Genomic DNA, 21,472 nt, shown 5'->3' on the forward strand with positions numbered 1-21,472 from the left:
TCTTGGTTTCTGGCACAGGGTGGAAACACGTGTTGCTGGGCTGTTCTTGTTACTCGCTAGTTATTGGTCTGGGAGTTGTGCCATCCTGTTGAGTAGCTGGCTTGCTACTGGGTAGACCGTTGCTGTGTAGGACAACGGGCTTGTTGTCCTGAGGAAAGTGTAGCCGGTTGTGGCTGCATTTCCTGTTGTGCGTTCGTCCACTCGGGTGTGGCGACGCGGAGGGACGCGTTATTGTTTCGTCTTGTTGTTGCTGTTGGTGGCTGTGGTCACCAGTGTGTTTTGTTGGGCGGCTGTGTGCCCCCACCATCTTTTGTATAGTTTCAGCAGTAAACTGTATTGTAGTGGTAGTAGCCACGCACACTATTGAACGTTGAGAGGCTTCATGTCGGCCAGTAGTGCGTAGTTGTCGTCCGCCAGACTTGCCTGCGACGAGTGGATAGTGGGTGTCACCCGTAGGTGATGTCTGGGCTTGTGTGTACATCACCGGATGTGCTATACACCTCATATATTGCAGTAGTAGTAGGCCAGGGATGTCAGTCTAACAGGTGTTAGTAAGCACTTGTTGTAGTAGGATAGTATAGTAATATATATATACTGCACGTGTTCTCCCAGTTTGTGAATATCACGGGCTGTGGACAAGGCGTGTGGAGAGGCATTAATACTTCATAGAGAAGTGGGTGGAATTGTCTTTGTGGGCGGTTTCTCTAGGGGATATTAAGGCCTCGCCCTGTTACACATAACATCTACCATTTATAAATTCTACTTGATTGGGTACAGGAGGAGAAGGAGTTGCTGAGGAGATTCTTTTACAGTGGGGGAAATTATACACTGTTGGCGACCTTGAAACAACCTGAGAATTACGTCGGCTGTGAGTTATAGTAGTGGGGACTCTGTGGAGTGTTTTATAATCCCCACTGTACTGACCGTAACTAAGCTGGCGATTTTGCCAGAATAACAGTCTAGTGAGCTGTAGCAGCTAACCGCAGCCGTGTGGCAGTACTGCAAACCATAAAAATGTATATATATATATATATATATATATATATATATATATATATATATATATATATATATATATATCCGGCTTGAGCAATGGCCATCACGTCAGAGCCTGCAGAGCTCATTCGTTTTGCATCAAGGGATGTTGTATTGTAGATGGCAGGAGAGTGACGGTGGTGAACTACTGCAAGTAGTTGTGCCGCTTAAGCTGCGTGAGGCACTTGTGCTGTTGGCACATGAGGGGTCCATGGCTGGACATCCAAAAGACCGTCGCTCGGTTGCGTCGCAATTTTTGGTGGCCCAGCATGTCTAGAGAAGTAGCCACGATTCTTAAGTACTGCCACACTTGTCAAGTGGTGGACAAGCCTAATCAGACACCCCCTGTGGCGTCACTCCACCCCATCCCTGCTGTTGATCCTCCCTTCACGAGGGTTTTGATTCATATAGTAGGTCCTCTGCCTACTACCAGGGATGGTCACAAGTATCTGTTCACCATAATGGGTGTTACCACGTGGTACACTGAAGCAATTCCCCTGAGAAGCACTCACTCTAAGGTGGTATTGAAGGTTTTGTTAACCTTCTTTACACACTTTGAATTGCCAGCCGAGCTGCAGTCCGATCAGGGGACCAACTTTACTTGAAAGTTGTTTAAAGATACGATGACTGCGTGGAGGATCAAGCACATCGTGTTCAGAGCTTATCATCCGCGGTCTCAGGGAGACATGGAGAGACACTATCAAACTCTCAAGACCATGCTCAAGAGTTTCTGCATGGAGAGAGATAAGGATTGGGACGAGGGTGTGCCATATGTCTTATTTGCGGTGAGAGAAGCGCCCACTGAGTCCCTGGGTTTCTCACCCAATCAGCTAGTATTTGGGCACCGAGTGCGTGGACCGCTCAACGTTGTTCTAGACCCTTTGTGTCAGCCGTCGCCTGAGCGCCCTGTCTCACTGCTTAAGAGCCTTATGAGCAGTCGAGAGAGATTGGCCAAGACATTAGAGGTGGCGGAGGCCCACCTGCGTAAGGCATAGCAGAGTATGAAGGGCTATTATGACCGAAGGGCAGAGTATCGGATTTTTGCCATTGGAGATGAAGTGCTCGTGCTATTACCACTTTCAGGGCCAGCCGCTTGGTGCCCGCTATACTGGCCCCTATGTTATAGACAAGAAGGTGGGTGACCTCGACTAACTGGTGGTCACTCTTGACCGGCGCAAGAGTGCTCAGCTCTGTCACGTTAACATGCTGAAGCCCTATTTTCGTTCTCCTAGCCAGAAAGGCTCTTTTAGTTCTATCGTACAAGAGGCATCTTTAGTTTTATTTTTCTGCCGGGAGGGAGAGACTCCAGAAGTTGTTGGGCCTGAACCTGTTGTTCCTACAGGACAGTGGGAACGGAATATATATATATATATATATATATATATATATATATATATATATATATATATATATATATATTGTGATGGGCACCGTCTTAATCATCTTTAATTTATTATTTCATTATTTGTGAAGCTTATGGCCACCCATCGCGGCCCCTCGGGCTGTTATGCTGAGCACACGACCCGTAACCCTCTCTTTGTTTCCACCATTTTGTTCTGTCTGCGAGCCTCGCCTCAGTAACCAGCTGGGCTGTTTTACGTACTCATTAGTCATCGGTCGGGGAGTTGTGTCCTCCAGTTGAGTAGCTAGCTTGTTACTCGGTAACCGTTACTGTGTAGAACAACGGGCTTGTTGTTCTGAGAAAGTGTGGCTGGTTCAGGCTGCATTTCTAGTGCGTTCGTCCACTCGGGTATGGCAACGCGGAGAGACACGTTTTGTCTCGTCCTGTTTGTTTGTGGGTGGCCGTGGTCACCAGTGTGTTTGGTGGGAGTCTGTGTGCCCCCATCATCTGTTGTGTATTATCAATAGTATACTGTTTATAGTACCGGCCAGTCTTCAGCGGAGTTAACACGTACGTTCTCGGCACAGGAAGAGACACGTGTGGCTGGACTGTCCTTTACAAAAACTCATTAGTCATTGGTCTGGGAGTTGTGCCCTCCCTTGAGTAGCTACCTTGCTACTGGGTAGACCGTGACTGTTTGAGCAACGGGCTTATTACTCTGGGAAAGGTGTAGTATGTTTTGCGTCCGTCCTGTAGTCTGGCGGCAACGCGTGGGAGAGACGCGGCATTGCCTCGTCCTGTTTTTTTGTGTGTGGCCATGGTCACCAGTGGGGTTTGGTGGGCAGCTGTGTGCCCCCCCCATCTTTTGTTTAGTTTTAGTAGTATACTGTAGTGGTAGTAGCCACGCACACCATTGAATGCTGAGAGGCTTCATGTCGGCAAATGGTGAGTAGTTGTCGTCCGCCAGACTTGTCATCGACGAGTATTTGGACTCCGTGTATAGTGGGTGTCACGCGTAGGTGGTGTCTGGGCTTGTGTGTACATCTCCGGATGGGCTGTACACATCATATTTTGCAGTAGTAGTAGGTCAGGATGTCAGTCTAACAGGTGTTAGTAAGCACTTGTTGTAGTAAGATAATATAGTAATATATATACTGCAAGTTTTGTCCCAGTCTGTGAACACTCACAGCCTGGGTGCAAGGCGTGCGGAGAGTCATTCATACTTCATAGAGAAGTGGGTGGAATTGTCCTTGTGGGCGTTTTCTCTAGGGGGTATTAAGGCCTCGCTCTGTTACACAAAATATTTACCATTTATAAATTCTACTTGGTTGGGTACAGGAAGAGAAAGAGTTGCTGAGGAGATTCCCTTACAGTGGGGGAAATTATACACTGTTGGCGACCTTGAAAGAACCTGAGGGTTGTGAGTGGAGACTCTGTGGAGTTTTATATTCCCTACGAAACTGACCGTAACACAGTTGGCGATTTTGCCAGAATAACACTCGATTGAGCTGTAGCAGTTAACCGCAGCCGTGTGGCGTACGTAATATATATATATATATATATATATATATATATATATATATATATATATATATATATATATATATATATATATATATATATATATATATATATATATATATATATATATATATATATATATATATATATATATATATATATATATATATATATTGTTATGGTCACGGCTACGGTTAACTCTCATAGCCCACTAGGGAGAGTGTTATTCTGGTAAAATCGCCAGTTTGTTACGGTACAGTTAGTGGGGAATATAACACTGCACAGAGTCCCCACTACTATAAATCACAGCAGCCGTAACACTAAGTTTTTTTTCAAGGTCGCCAACAGTGTATAACTTCCCCCACTGTAAGGGAATCTCCTTTGCAACTCTTACTCCTCCTGTACCCAACTAAGTAGAATTTATAAATGGTAGATGTTATGTGTAACAGGGCGAGGCCTTAATACCCCTTAGAGAAACTGCCCACAAGGACAATTCCACCCACTTCTCTATGAAGTATTAATGCCTCTCCGTACGCCTTGTCCACAGGCGATAATGAATCACAAACTGGGACAAAACGCGCAGTGTATATATTACTATACTGTCTTACTACGACAAGTGCTTCCTAACACCTGTCAGACTGACACCCCTAGCCTACGACTACTACAATATATGATGTGTACAGCACATCCGGTGGTGTACACACAAACCCAGACACCACCAACAGGTGACAATAGCCCTACACGGAGTACAGATACTCGTCACAGACAAGTCTGGCGGACGACAACTACGCACTCACTGGCCTGCAATACGAAGCTTCTCAGCTTTTCACTAGCATGCGTGGCTACAACCACTACAATACAGTATATTACTGATACTACACAAAAGTGATGGGGTCACACAGCCGCCCACCAAACCACACTGGTGACAACGGCCACCAACAAAACAATCAGGACGGGTCAAAATGTGTCTCTCCTCTGCGCCGCCGCACCACAAGTGGAGGAACGCCAGACAGGAAATGTAGACCCATCCATCAACACTTCTTAGGACAACAAGCCCGTTGTCCTACACAGCCACGGTCTACCGAGTTACAAGCCAGCTACTCAAGGGAAGGCACAACTCCCAGACAAATGACTAGTGAGCAACAAGAGGAGCCCAGCAACACGAATCTCCCTACCCTGTGCCAGACCACGATAGTGCGTGTGTATCTCCGCGGAAGGTTACATTGATACTGATGCGAGGCTCGGAGGCACAACAAAATGGTGTAAACAAAGAGAGGGTGTTTGCCCGCACAGCGGAACAGCGACAGCCCACGCTTGGGTGGCCAGAGGCTACACATATAATATAATCAAATGAAGGGAAATAATAAGGTGGCCCTCGCAATATATATATATATATATATATATATATATATATATATATATATATATATATATATATATATATATATATATATATATATATATATATATATATATATATATATATATATATATATATATATATATATATATATATATATATATATATATATATATATATATATATATATATATATATATATATATATATATATATATATATATATATATATATATATATATATATATATATATATATATATATATATATATATATATATATATATAATATATATATATATATATATATATATATATATATATATATATATATATATATATATATATATATATATATATATATATTGTTAAAAGTTCACCCCCGGCTGCTGCGGTTAGCTGCTACAGCTCACTAGACGGTTATGCTGGCAAAATCGCCAACCTTGTTACGGTCAGTACAGTGGGGATTATAAATCACTACTACAACTCGCAGCCGACGTAACCCTCAGGTTCTTTCAAGGTCGCCAACAGTGTATAATCTCCCCCACTGTAAAGGAATCTCCTCAGCAACTCCTTCTCCTCCTGTAACCAACCAAGTAGAATTTATAAATGGTACATGTTATGTGTAACAGGTCGAGGCCTTAATACCCCATAGAGAAACCGCCCACAAGGACAATTCCACCCACTTCTCTATGATGTATTAATACCTCTCCACACGCCCTGTCCACAGACTGTGATAACTCACAGACCGGAACAACGCGCGCGGTATATTATACTTATACTATCCTACTACAAGTGCTTACTAACACCTGTTAGACTGACATTCCTGGTCTATTACTACTGCAATATATGATGTGTACAGCACATCCGATGATGTACACAGAAGCCCAGACACCACCTACGGGTGACACCCACTATATACTCGTCGCAGAGACGTCTGGCTAACAACTACGCACTACTGGCCGACATGAAGCCTCTCAGCCTTCAATGGTGTGTGGCTACTACCACTACAATACAGTTTACTACTGGGGGCACACAGCCACCCAACAAAACACACTGGTGACCACAGCCACCAACAGCAACAACGGGACGAAACAATAACGCGTCCCTCTGCGTCGCCACACCCGAGTGGACGAACGCACAACAGGAAATGCAGCCCCAACCGGCTACACTTTCCTCAGGACAACAAGCCCGTTGTCCTACACAGCCACGGTCTATCCAGTAGCAAGCCAGCTACTCAACAGGAGGGCACACCTCCAAGACCAGTGACTAGCGAGTAACAAGAACAGCCCAGCAACACGAGTCTTCCTAAAACTGTGCTAGAACACAAGAGTGCGTGTCTAGCTCCGCTGATGGCTGTCTTGTTACTGATGTGAAGCTCGCCGGCGCAGAAAATGGTAGAAACAAAGGTTTGGCCTCACAATGGAACAGTAACAGCCCGCGCGTGGGCCAGAGACTATATATATAAAATCAGTAAATAAAGGGGAAATAATGCGCTGGCCCTCACAATATATATATATATATATATATATATATATATATATATATATATATATATATATATATATATATATACTTTATTACGGTCAGTACCGTGGGGAATATAAAAACTCCACAGAGTCCCCATTACTATAACTCACAGCCGACGTAACCCTCAGGTTCTTTCAAGGTCGCCATCAGTGTATAATTTCCCCCTTGAAAGGGAATTTCCTCAGCAACTCCTTCTCCTCTTGTACCCAACCAAGTTGAATTTATAAATGGTAGATGTTATGTGTAACAGGGCGAGACTTTTATACCCCCTAGAGCAGGGGCAGGCAACCTTTTTAGAGTGAGTGCCAGATGAGACTCTTGGAAGGAGGTCGCGGGCCGGAGTGAAAAACGAAATATCAGAAATACTATATTTTGTATAATACATTGATTACGTGAAAAAAATTGTACAAAAATTGCATTGAACACTCTACAAATCAATGAGACTGCTGGTGCTGTTTGCCATGAAGAAGCATTTCCATGTCTGGCTTGATGGTTGAGGTAGACAACAGAAGAATGTCATTGAGGTGGCGGTCCGAGAGTTGGGAGCGAAGGTGAGACTTCGTGTATCTCATTTTTGAGAGGAGCTGTTCACAGCAGTAGGTGCTGCCGAACATGGCCACAATGCGTTGGACATGCGCAATGTATTTTTGAAAATTGTTAGAAGGGAGAACGATGTCGCGGAAGAAGGACAACGGAGAAGAGATGCGGAATTTCGCCTTCATTTCATCGTTGCACTGCAGCTCCACCAATTCCATCTGCAGGGAGGCAGGGGCGTCTTCCACGGGGAAGTCAAAGGGAGCAGTGAAAAGCTTGAAGTCTGCAGCCAGCACCCTGACTCCTGCAAAACGGGAAGCAAATTCCTCACGTAGAGAGTTGACGACACTAACACAAGTGCCCAGGTCCACATCGTCAGGGGCACATGCAGCAAGGCGAGGAAAATGCACAAACTGACCAGAAGCCAATTCAGCCTTCCACAAGCGCAGTTTAACCTCGAAGGCAGTGATGTGCGCGTACATGTCTGTCACGAGAATGTCTTTGCCTTGCAGCTTCACGTTCAGGGTGTTCAGGTGCGCCGTGATGTCCGTGAGCAGGGCCAGGCGAGCTAGCCACCGCGGATCAGAGAACTGATCAGCGTGGGGAAGGTTCTTCTGACGTAGAAAGGTGGCAATCTCCTGCTGAAGGTCGCACACCTGAGACAGCATGGCCCCTCGACTCAGCCAGCGTACCTCACAGAAGTAGAGCAGGTCGTTGTAGTGCACGTTCACCTCATCCATCAGTGCCTGGAACTGACGATGGTTAAGGCTGCGGGAGAGGATGGAGTTGACGACCTTCACCACGACAGACATGACACCAACGAGGTTGGCAGACTTAGCGCACAGGGACTCTTGGTGGATGATGCAGTGCATCTTGTTAATGGGCTGAGTGTACCCGGCGGCTTCACAGTGACGCACTAGCAGCGAAGCGGCGCCCTTCTTCTCACCAACCATCGCCGGGGCACCGTCGGTCGTCACACACACAAGACGGGAGAGGTCCAGGGAGTGCTGATCAACACACAGAAGCACGGCGTCGCAGATGTCTTGCCCAGTGGTGGTGTCGCGCAGCGGGACAAGCTGGAGGAATTCCTCACACACTTGAAGGTCAGCGGTGACGCCGCGGATGAAAACAGACAGCTGGGCCGTGTCCTTTGTGTCGGTGCTCTCATCCAGAGCGAGGGAAAAGGCGACGAAATTTGAGCTGCGTGTTTTGAGTGAGTCGTGCACGTTGTCCGACATATCCTCGATGCGGCGACGAACGGTGCGGGACGAAAGGTTCACTTTCTCAAAGGCGGAACGCTGCTCTGGACAGACGGAGTCCACTACAGCGAGGAGGCATTCCTTGATGAAGTCCCCATCCGCGAATGGCTTCATTCGGCGAGCAAGGATGCGGGAGACTTCATAACTGGCGCGGGTCACCTTTTCAGCCTCAACATTTTGCTTGCAGAAGAGCGAAATGTGTTTCTCCAAGTTGCCTGATAGTCTAACGATGGCGTCCTTCCTTTCGGTGACAGACATCGACGCGAAGTTTGACGAGCGGTGCTCTGTCTCCCAGTGGCGGCGCACGTTGTACTCTTTTAGGACAGCCAAAGTCTTCAAGCATATGAGGCACTGGGCCTGTCCAAAGCGCTCGATGAAGAAGTACTTCTCCCACTCAGGGTTGAAGATCCGACGCTCGAGGTCCACTTTTCTCTTCTCAGCACGCTGGGTCGCAGACATGATGAACTAAAAAGGAAGAAAATTATGCCTAGACAAAAAAATCATTTCACGTTACAAAAAAATGAGCCAAAAAGGCCAAATACACTACCATGCCTTTGTTTCATCAACATGCAACGAACTGCTGAGCAATGAACACCACAAAATACCGAAAGAATCTGATATTTTCCACTCTACATAAATGTAAACAACCATGACGGTGGCTTTTGAGGATAGGAAATTAATTTACTAATGTGATTCATCACAACAATAGATTTCGATATTCAATACCCTACCAACGTACTTCTGATTTATTCGTTAACATAGATTTCTATTGATAGGTGTAAGGTGCTCCAATAAACAACAAAACTCACATCAAAATATAGCCGTGAAGACTACGGTGAACTCGCGCCAATAACAACACCCAGACACACACAGCTGATTTGTCTAGTTTTCTCTGATTGCTATTCAATAAAAAATGAGACAAATGCATGGTATACTATAGTAATAAAAGAAAACGTATGCACACACGACTACTACTACAACTACTACTACTAACAATAATAATAGTCATAATAATAATAATAATAATAATAATGAAATGTAAAGTAATTCAATAGTATAATTTATTCATTTAAAAACTTAAAACTTATTAGAGTTTCTTCTCTACTTTTAGTGGGAGGTCCGCGGGCCGGATTGCATTAATAAAGCCTAGCAGGGTGGCGGGCCGGACGCTAAGCCTTCGCGGGCCGGATGTGGCCCACGGGCCGGAGGTTTCTCTAGGGCCTAGAGAAACCGCCCACAAGGATAATTCCACCCCCTTCCCTATGAAGTGTTAATGCCTCTCCGCACGCCTTGTCCACAGACGGTGATGAATCACAGACTGTGACAACACGCGTAGTATATATATTACTATACTGTCCTACTACAACAGGTGCTTCCTAACACCTGTCAGACTGATATCCCTGGCCTACTACTACTGCAATATATGATGTGTACAGCACATCCAGTGAGGTACACACAAGCCTAGACACCACCTACGGGTGACTCCAGCTATACACGAGTCCAAATACTCGTCGCAAACAAGTCTGGCGGACGACAACTACGCATCATTAGCCGACATGAAGCCTCTCAGCATTCAATAGTGTGCGTGGCTACTACCACTACAATACAGTTTACTACTGAAACTATACAAAAGATGGTGGGGGCACACGGCCACCCAACAAACCTCACTGGTGACCACGGCCACCATAACAGCAAAACAGGACGAGACAAAGCGTGTCTTTCCGCGTCGCCACACCCGAGTGGACGAACGCACAACAGAAAATGAAGCCCCAACCGGCTACACTTTCCTCAGGACAACAAGCCCGTTGTCCTATACAGCCACGGTCTACCGAGTAACAAGCCAGCTACTCAACAGGAGGGCACAACTCCCAGACCGATGACTAGTAAGTAACAAGCGAAGCCCAGCAACACGAATCTCCCGAACACTGTGCCAGACCGACGAGAGTGCGTGTCTATCTCCGCTGAAGGCTAGCTGGTTACTGACTCCCGTTCACAAAGAGAAGCGAGAAGAAGGAGGCGGGCCGTCCGCTCAGCAGAACAGCCCGAGGTGCCCGCGATGGGTGGCCATAGGCCCCACATATAATGAAACAACAAACCAAAGGGAATCGAGACGGTGCCCATCACACGCATTTACAATTTACACACACATTTACAAAACATTTACAAAATTTCTAAAAAGGCATGGAACTGGTTAAAGGGAATGACCCCGGGACAGACAATCAGCTACAACGTTGTCTACTCCTTTTATATGTCTGACAATGATATTGTACTCCTGGAGTAGAAGACTCTAGTGAGTTAGACGCTGATTTTTAAATTTAAACTTTTCTAAGAACTGAAGGGGACTATGACCTGAATAGATGACTACATGGGGCCTATAAGTGGGGATGTAAATTTCAAAATGCTGCAAGACTAACAAAATGGCAAGCAGCTCTTGCTCAATGACTGAATAGTTCTTCTAAGCGGGAGGAAACTTTTTCGAAAAATAACACACAGGGTGGTTAACACCCTGGTCATCAGGCTGCAATAAAACTGCGCCTACTCCCACCTGACTGACATCTACTGCGAGAGCAAAACTTCTTCTGAAGTCAGAGGCCTGGAGCACTGGCATCTCGCATAAAATGGTCTTAACTCGGTGAAAGGTGCTCTCACAGTCTTCAATCCAGACCCACTTCTTACCCTTCTGCAAGAGATCTGTAAGAGGTGCCAGGAGGGTCGAATACCCCGGTACAAAACGACGGTAGTAACCTACCACTCCTAAGAATCTCTGCAAGGCACGGTGACAGGTCGGTACGGGGAACCGCCTGATCGCTTCTACTTTGACCTCAGGAGGAGTGATGTAGCCATGGCCCACTCGGTAAACAAGTTATTGCTCCCAAGCTTGTACAAATTCACACTTCTCCAAGTTGACAACTAATCCCGCTGCCTGGAGTCGTGCAAAGAGGGCTTCTACATTAGTCAGATGCTCAGCCCATGTTGTGTCATAGATGACCACGTCATCAATGTATACGACACAGTGAATCAGACCATCAGTAACTCAGTCCATGAGACGCTGAAATATGGCTTGGGCATTTCGCAGCCCATAAGGCATCACTTGGCTCTGATAGACAGCGCCGTTAGCCACAAAACTCGCTATCTCCTTAGCCCGCTCCGTAAATGGGACCTGCCAGTACCCCTTGACCCGATTCGATCCACAGAGTCATTCACACGGGGCAAAAGATAAGTGTCTACTTTTGTTAGAGCATTAACCCGCCTGAAGTCAATACAAAACCTGACCTTGCCATCAGGCTTAGGCTGCAGGGTGACTGGGGAACTCCATTGACTGTAAGTCCGAGTAATGAGCCCATGCTCAAGCATGTACTCCAACTCCTTCTACACCAGTGCTTGCTTCATAGGATTTACTCGGTAGGGGGGCAGTTTGACAAGCTCTGCGTCCCCAACATCAATATCGTGTTCTATCAACTGTGTCCTGTGTATTTACAAGTGACTCCACGCCGTCACTGTCAGCCTCTACACCTGAACTCAATGTTGAGCCCAACACTGGCTCCACCACATCAGCACTGTTACTCCCATCTGGAGTCAATCCCACCTGGCTGCTAGCAACCTCCTGGGTATTAACAGGCTCTCTCTCAGCCCAGCGGGCCTGAGAGCGGGTAACAACATTTACAGAGTCTTGCACCACTGGCCCAGACTCTTCAGCAACCTCATCCTCATCAGAGGTTGGGATCCATACACGACCACCAGCGAAATCATTCCAGAGCAGGAAGTCCACTCCTGCGACTGGCAGTTCGTCTGCCACTGCTACCTGCGCCGTAGCAGTGACAAAAGGACATGACAGCGTCACCTCAGCCGTCACGAACTCCTCCACAGTGTTAAGTCCACGACACAACACTGCCTTGCTAGATGTCACCTTCCTACCAGTGACATTTCGGCAAACTGACTGCTGTGCTCCCGTATCACGCAGTACAGTAATGGGATACTTGGTGCCATCAATCTCAACAATGCCTCCACACAGGAAAGGACGGCACCAGTCAAGCTCACTATCCTTAACAACAGCGGGCAAGGCAACAGGGGGAGGGACAGGTGGGCCAACCTGCTCTCTCTCCTCCAAACACGACTCAGGCACACGCCGTGCATTCTCACTTCTAAAGCCTAAAGGAGCAGTCACCTCATCACCACAAACTTTATCTGGCCACACCAACAAGGCAACAGGTTTCTGCGAGGACTTTGGAGTTTCAGCTGTTACTAATTTTGGGCAATTGAACTTAAAATGCCCTTTCCCTCAGCAGTGATAACACGTAGGCTGGTAATCATACTTGGGCGTTCTAGGGGCCGCCTTCCCCGCCGTCCCGTCCTTCGCAGAAAAGGGAGGGGTGGGGGCCTGGGGCTTTCTAAAACCCATTTTACTGCCGAATCCAGAATATCGCCTAAAGTGGCCTGGAGAGCCAGAGGAAGAACTACCACCACTCCCTGGACCTCCCTTAGGACTACCTTCCTTACGACTCCAACTCCCAGGCTGCTGCACAGGATGGTGGGCCAACACATAATCATCAGCCCATGTAGCAGCCTCCTTCAAGGTCCTAAACCTCTTCTTCCTCAACAGAGGTACCAGCTACTTATCAGCAATGTCGATGAACTGCTCCATAACTACTAACTCCTTCAAAGCCTCGAGAGAGTCAACACCCTTGCTAGCAACCCATCTCTCAAACACTTGCTCCAGTGAACGAGCACACTCGAGGTAGGAGTCACTTGCTCGCTTCCTCTTTCCTCTGAATTGCAAGTGATAGGCTTCTGGTCGCAGCTCATATGCCCGCAAAATGTCACCCTTAAACTCCTCATAATCATCCAGATCATCAGCTGACATTTTATCATAAACTTCCAAGGCTTTTCCCTTCAGTTTATTCGCGACCAAGCTTACCCATATCTCTCGAGACCAAGCAAACTCCTTGGCTTTTTCTCACGAAGAGGACAAACCATTCAGCCACCTTAGACTCATCAAATTCGGGGACTAGCTGGAGACTTTGAACTAAAGTACGCTCTACACTCTGTTCTCCTCCTCCTCCTACACTACCAACAACTCCAGGCGTACTTATTGCATGGCGAGTTCTCTCCCACTCTAACTCTCTATCTTTATCTGCCCTTTCTCTCTCCATCTCTCTAGCCTCCTTCTCTGCTGCTAGTCTGTTTAACTCTCGTCTCTCTTCCGCTTCTCTAGCCTCTTGCTCTGCTGCTAGTCTCTGAAGTTCTCGTCTTTCTTCCGCTTCTCTAGCCCTCTCCTCAGTAGCTAGTCTTTTTAACTCTCGCCTCTCTTCTGCTTCTATCTCCATTTTATTCATTTCCAGCTTCAATCGCAGTTCCTCCAGTCTGGCAGCTGACTGGACACTATCAACAATACTGCTTGCTGGAATAGATCGTCGATAGCCTTCCCTGCTTCCAATACTTCTGCCAGGGCTAATATATCCCACATCACCTTCACTGGGACCGCCACGTGCGTTATCATGACACGTAGTAAATGCGTCCTCACTGACCCCACGCGGGGCCACCGACTCATCATACCCACGTGGTGAGTCTCGCCTGCTCACACTCGCGTCGAGGAGGTAAGACGTGGTGTGTTTTGCTCCCGATTTTTTTATTTTTTTTTATTTCGTTCTTTGTTGTTTTAGCAGGATGTACGAGAACGACTGTAAGGTATGCAAAGGTGAGGTGAACAATAGGAGTAACTCCATCGCATGTGAATGTTGTGGAGATTGGTATCACACGCGATGTGTGGGCCTTAAGGAAGCCAGCCAGAAGGTACTGAGGAACGACTTCCTAATAGGCCTATGCCCTGAGTGCCTAGACACTACCAGGGCATGGTGGGAGGAGAAACGGGTAGCAAAGGAAGAAGGAGGCACGGATGGAACAGGGAGGCCCTGACCCTAGTAGTCAAGGAGATGTGGAGGTGGAGGGGCGCCACAGGTGCAGTGACCCCACAGGAGTCCGACCACTCCTACAGCAACAAGGCTGTAACGGACTCCTGGTAACCGAGGGAAGGGGCAGTGAAGAGGTGATGGTGGAAAAGGACAGCAGTCTGGAGGAGGTAGGTAAGGAGCCAAAGGTACAGGAGGAGGCCAAGGGAGGGGCTAGGAGTAGGAGTGCACTAGATACCCCCAGCCAGACACGGGCCAACAGCAGAGGTACCCAGGAGGCCAATAGTAAGAGAGGGAAGGAGGACCAGGGCAGTGTTGGGAGTAGAGGCAGGAGTGGCAGAGGTAAGGGCCATAGTGAGTCGGCATGGATGGGCATAGGTCGGCAATCCTGGCGACATATCCAGGATGGCAAGCGGCTATGGCTGAAGACAGGGAGCAAAGTTAGGAGGATGTGGCTGTTTGGAGATAGCCTGATGAGAGGAGTAGAGAAAGAGATATACTCCTGTCGAAAGGTGGGTATAGAGTGATGGACAAAAGCAGACCAGGGGCCAATATTCGGGTCATCCGTGAGGCGGTGATGAGCTCCTTCACCAGATGGAGCCTGAAGACCTGGTGGTGGTAGAGGGAGGAGGAAACGGGCTGGAGGATATAGGAGGACGAGAGACAGTGAGAGTGATGGAGGAGATAGTCAGAGTGGTGGAGCGTAAAACACACAGGAGGCCCCTGGTGATGTGTATCCCTAAGAGGAGGGACAAGGAGGGTCAGGTCTTTGGCCGGGAGAGGAGATGGGTGAATGGAAAGGTAGTAGAAAGACTGGAAGACTGGAAATGTGATGGGATGCAGCTGTGGGAGAGGATGGACTGGAGGCAGGTGTGGACACAGGATGGCGTACACATGTCCACTATTGGAAAGGTGTGGGTGGCCTGGAACTTGGTGGAGTGGGCTCAGCGTTGGGAGGAAGGCAGCAGGGAATAGGATAGAATCCAGAGAGAAGGGGCAGGTGTTTGTATGAGAGAGGAGGACAGAAGCGTGAAAGAGAGCAGGTTACCGAGAGAAAGGGAACCTGCGGGAGGAGAGTGGGTAAATGTAAAAGGAAGAGGAGGTACCCACAGGGCGTCAGGATGCATGAGGATTGGGTGTGTGAATGTGAGAGGATGGGGCACTGGCAAGTTTGAGGATTTATGCAAGGAGCTGAATGAATGGAGCTTGGATGTGGTAGGTATCACGGAGACTCACCTGCGGGACGTGGTGCATATGGAAGGAAATGAGTTTGTCATGATAGGGAAAGGGCGTAGAAAACAGGATAAGTTAGGAGGAGGCGTAGCCTTGCTCCACAAAAAGGTGAGGAACCTGAGAGTGGAAGAGCTGGACATAGGAGACAGTGCTGAGAGTGAGGACGTGCTAGCTGTTCGAGTGGAGTGCAGGAGTGAAAGTGGCAGAGCTGAGAGGATAGTCGTAGTGGTAGTGTATATGACAGTGGAAGGCGACAGAGCAGTCAGGAGAATGGCAGAAAATATAGTGTTTTGAAAAAGATTGCAAGAGAGTATGCTGGAGAGAGAGTGATTGTTATGGGAGACATGAATGCCCACATAGGTATGTTAGGTGAACAAATGAACAGGAACGGTGAGATGCTGGATGAGCTTGTGAATGAGGTGAGTTTGGAGAATCTCAATGAGACCCTGGCTGAAGGACGAGTGACTTGGTGTGGGAGGAACCAGGAGTCTGCGATTGACTACATGCTAGTGAATGGGAGAATGCGTGAAGTTGTTGACCGCATGTGGATTGATGAAGATGGGATGATTGACATAGTCTCAGACCATAACATGCTGGTGTTAGAGTGCAAGTTGAATGGAAGAGATGGAACAAATGCCAAGGCCAAGAGGAAAAAGTGGAGATTGAGAGATGTAGGATGGGAGAATTTCCAGGTGGACTTGAGTGAGAGGAGCTGGGAGGATGAAAGTCTAAGCGACGTGGATGAACTGAATGATAGATTTGTAGAAAATGTGAGAAATGCAGCAGTAAGCCAGATAGGGTATGCAAGAACAAGTGCCAGAAAGCATGCATGTAGGCCGTGGTGGAATAATGAGATCAGGGATGCTAGGAAGGAAAGGAAGAGACTGAATAGAGTGTGCAGACAGTTAAGAAAGAGGAGACATGAGAGTGAGGAAGCTGAAAGGGAGTACCTGAATGCATGGGCAGCGTATGTGAGTCAGCAGCGAATGACGAAGCGAAAGATAATGAATGCTAAAGTTACAAGTGAGAGAAGTGTGATTCAGTCCCTTAGAGAGAAAGGTATGGAAGGTGGGCGAGAATGGTATAGATTCCTGAGGGGTGAGGGGATGCCTAACAGTGAGAATGTGGAGAGCCTGAAGGTGAATGGGGCAGTGGTGACTGATAAGGAAGAAATGAGAAGGGCAATAAAAGAGTTTTGGGAAGAGATTGGAGGTGTAAGTGAGGTCTTTGATGTGGATGAAGGACATGTGTCACTGGAGAGAAAGGATGCAGATGAGTTGAATGAAAGGATCAGCAGGGAGGAGGTGGAGAAATGTGTGAAGAAGCAGAAGAATGGGAAGGCAGCAGGGCCGGATGAGATACCGTATGAAATGTACAAAATGGAGGAGAAGTAGTGATTGATAGGATGACTGAGTTGTTCAACCAGGTGTGGGAGGAGGAGAGAGTGCCGAGAATGTGGAATGAATGCAGGGTGACCTTGTTGCATAAGGGAGGATATAAGAGTAAGAATGAGTTGAGGAACTACAGGCCGATTGCGTTAGTTAACACAGTAGGCAAAGTGTTCAGTGCGGTGTTGAATGAGAGATTGTGCAAATGGATTGAGAGAGTTGGAGTGTTAGGCGAAGAGCAAAATGGATTCCGAGTGGACAGGAGAGCAGAAGACAATCTGTTTGTAGTGAATGAATTGATTGAGAGAAAGAAAAGGGATGGTAGCAAACTATACTTAGGTTTCCTAGACATAGAGAAAGCATATGATAGGGTAAACAGAGAAATGCTAGGTAGGGTGTTAGAAAAATTGGGTTAAGTGCAAAGATAGTTAACATAGTGAGAAGTATGTATGTGGATACAAGAGCTAAGTATAAACTAGGGATATAGAGACAGACTGGGTGAAGAGTGAAAGAGGAGTTAGGCAGGGTTGCATATTATCACCAACCCTCTTTAGCTTATATACAGAAGAATTGGCTGCTAGAATGAGGAGAATGAATGCAGGTGTAAATGTGGGAAATGATAAGATAGGTGTGCTCTTGTATGCAGATGATGTTGTAGTCATGAGTGAGTCGGCAGAAGAGCTACAGAGTATGCTTGATGTAGTAGATGGGTATGGAAGAGATTTTGGAGTGAGATTTAGTAGTGAAAAGAGTAAGGTAATGGTTGTGCATAGGTCAGAGGATGAGAGGAACCATGTGTGGAGATTAGGAGTGAATGAGGTGCAGCAGACAGATGAATATAAGTATCTGGGGATGTGGATGAGTCCGGATGGCTGTGTAAAGATTAAGAATGAGAAGATAAGTATGGCAAATCAGTGGGTAGGTCGTCTAGGAAGTGCAGCAAGGATGAGGGCGAGTAAATATGACGTGCTGCGAGAAGTTTGGAAGAGCGTGGCTGTTCCGAGCATCATGTATGGTATGGATGTGATTGCTTGGAATGAGAGTGAACTAGATAAGTTAGAAATAGGGCAGAATAGAGTTGCAAGAATGGCACTTAATGCACCTAGATATGCAGCAGTAGAGGCCCTTAGGGGTGATATGGGTTGGAGCACTTTTAGAGAGAGATATGTGAAAGCGACCCTAAAGTATAAGGCTAGGTTAGAACGAATGAATGATGCAAGGATAGTGAGAAAAGTGTTTCTGTGGAATGTCAGGAGTAGCAAGTGGGGAAGAGGTGTGTCAGGCTGGTAGCAAAGAGTGGGTTAGTAAGTAGTTGGGTTTTCAACAGGTAGAAGGAAGACATTTAGAGAGAGACTGGAGTATGATTGTTAGAAATGGAGAAGGTAGAGAATGGGATGTAAGGAAGTGGAAGAGTGAGATTGACAGAGTAGTGAAAGGTGTGGGACTGGATGACTGGAGAAATAGGATGGAGCAAAAGAGTACCTTGGTATGGTATAGAGAGAAAGAGGCCCCAATGTATGAAAAGTGGTATGACGGAAGCCTGGGTGGTGATCTTCTCTTCCGAGCTAGGGCACAGTGCATGGATGTGAATGCAAGGAATTATAGATGGTCAGAGTCCTGCAGCAAAGTGTGCCAGATGTGTGACTTGGGAGAGGATGAGACAGTGGAACATGTGGTGGTGGAGTGTGTGAAGTATGCCAGAGACAGGCATGAGATGATGCAAGTGGTGCTGAGGGAGCTGGGGCATGACAGAGTGGAGATGACAGGAAGGGAATGGATGGTGTTGCTGCTGGGACTGTGTGGGAGACGAATGAAAGGATGATTGAGGCTGTGAAAGAGTTCCTGGAGAGAATGTGGCGTGCCAGATGCAGGAACTAGTGGTGTGAAAGATGGTGATTGCCCTCTTTGTTGTCTGGTGTTCTTTTGTTCCCTACAGGAGCTGCCGATACAAAGGCCTGACCCAGAAGAAATTCTGCGTCACCTGTACCATCAAGATCAAGATCAAGATATATATATATATATATATATATATATATATATATGTGTGTGTGTATATATATATATATATATATATATATATATATATATATATATATATATATATATATATATATATATATGTGTGTGTGTGTGTGTGTGTGTATGTATATATATATATATATATATATATATATATATATATATATATATATATATATATATATATATATATACAAGCTATGCTAATCTTTGCGCCGTAGTCCTTATAGCGGTGTTTGGCGCACAAATCTTTAAACCTCCCGTAATGTAAAAAAAAAAAATAAAATAAAGCAGCATGAATCGTGTGTCTGGTAGCGATGCACGTTTTCTTCCCCACTCAGTGGTGGGAGTATGGGGATGTTACCCTCACCCCGTTTTCCTCTGGTGACAGTTGACATTTTGAATATGTTTGAAGTGACCGCCTAGGTTCTCCGTACCACGCACTGTTTTTGCATTATTTTCTTACATTACCTTATGCCTTGAAAACATACAGATCCCAAAACAATTCAAAGAATGATTAATCTTTACAAAGCTGGGCACAGCAATAAGGAAATTTGTCATATAAAAAAACTGAAGCTTAGAACAGTACAAAACCTCGTCCAGGGATTTAAGGCTGGCAGGGAGAAAGTGCTTCCGCTTCCTGTGAAGCAGCCAGGGAAACCCAAGAAAATTGGTAGCAGGACCAGGAATGTGCTAAAACGACAAATTGACATCACTCCTATCATTACAGAGAAGGAATTAAAAGAACAAATCCCAGAACTTTTTTCTAATGTGTCACTTCGTACTGTGCAGGAAACTTTGCAACGCGACCTTAAGTTCAAGTGCTACCCTGCGCGCAAAAAGCCACTAATTAATGAACGCCAGCGGAAGAAGAGGGTTAAGTTTGCCAAGAAATACAAAGATTGGCCTCTTGAAAAGTAGCGCACTGTGCTCTTGAATGACGAAAGCACCTTCTGTGTAAGTGGAAAAGGACGAACTAGAGTGTAACGTCGCCCCGGTTCAGACCCTACCGACCCCCGGTACACGCAAAAGACCACAAAACACCCCCCAAGTTTAATGGTGTGGGGATGCTTTACATACCATGGTGTTGGGAATTTAGTTATTCTCACAAAAAACGCAACTGTAAACAAAATTGTGTATTTTGAACTTCTTAATGACCATCTAGAGGAGTGCTTTGGAAAAACACATGCGGAGATTTTCCAGCAAGACGGAGCAACCTGCCACACGCCCAGAGCAGTAACACACTGGCTTGACGATTGTGGCATTCAGATAATACCCCAGCAAACACACTACGTAATTTTCACGTGACGTAATGGTGAAAATAAGGTGAATTTTTTATTTCACGTAAGGGCCACGTAGTATCCACGTCACGAATTCCATCCACCTAACAAAGTTTAAGGCATGTCTTGTGTTTTCAATGTTAATATTTTGTTTTCTCGTGATGTATGACCTAACTAAATATACTGTAATGAAATAAGGTGAATTTTTTTTTTTTCACGTAAGAGCCACGTAGTATCCACGTTGCGAAGGCCATCCACCTAAAACAGTTTAATGCACTTTTTGTACTTTGAATGTTAATACTTTGTTTTCTCGTGATGTATGACCTAACTAAATGTACTGTAATGAAATAAAAAAAATTTGAGGTCGTTGAACGTAACGATCATGTTTCCATAACGTTACGTTTCACCATCGACTTGCGCTTTGAAAGGTAACAATGAAGGATATGAAGGATGAGATCATCAAAGGAAGTCATCCTCCTAACAAAACTATAAGGTGTTTCTTGTTTTAGGTATATTGTTAAAATACTTTGTGCAATATAATTATGATGATACAGGATCTTAATAAATATGCTGTAATAAGAAAGATCTTATGGGGTTGTGGAACGTTTATATAACGTTGCATTTCAACATTGACTTAAGCATGTGATCTCTCTCTCTCTCTCTCTCTCTCTCTCTCTCTCTCTCTCTCTCTCTCTCTATATATATATATATATATATATATATATATATATATATATATATATATATATATATATATATATATATATATATATATATATATATATATATATATATATATATATATATATATATATATATATATATATATATATATATATATATATATATATATATATATATATATATATATATATATATATATATATATATATATATATATATATATATATATATATATATATATATATATATATATATATATATATATATATATATATATATATATATATATATATATATATATATATATATATATATATATATATATATATATATATATATATATATATATATATATATATATATATATATATATATATATATA

General features: G+C 45.3%; 1 protein-coding gene across 1 annotated transcript; it reads right to left on the bottom strand.

Moving 5' to 3' along the window:
* Window positions 1-7,221: 7,221 nt before the first annotated feature.
* Window positions 7,222-9,039, bottom strand: LOC123500580 (general transcription factor II-I repeat domain-containing protein 2-like). The gene has a single exon (XM_045249269.1). It carries the CDS (start codon window positions 9,037-9,039, stop codon window positions 7,222-7,224), a length of 1,818 nt encoding a protein of 605 aa, XP_045105204.1.
* Window positions 9,040-21,472: the final 12,433 nt, after the last annotated feature.

The sequence above is a fragment of the Portunus trituberculatus genome, unplaced genomic scaffold (genome assembly GCF_017591435.1).
Source record: "Portunus trituberculatus isolate SZX2019 unplaced genomic scaffold, ASM1759143v1 PGA_scaffold_413__1_contigs__length_259272, whole genome shotgun sequence".
Taxonomy (NCBI): domain Eukaryota; kingdom Metazoa; phylum Arthropoda; class Malacostraca; order Decapoda; family Portunidae; genus Portunus; species Portunus trituberculatus.

Bases quoted from the DNA above. Each gene is read 5' to 3' on its own strand.
- LOC123500580 (XM_045249269.1), bottom strand. From the start codon at position 9,039: ATGTCTGCGACCCAGCGTGCTGAGAAGAGAAAAGTGGACCTCGAGCGT.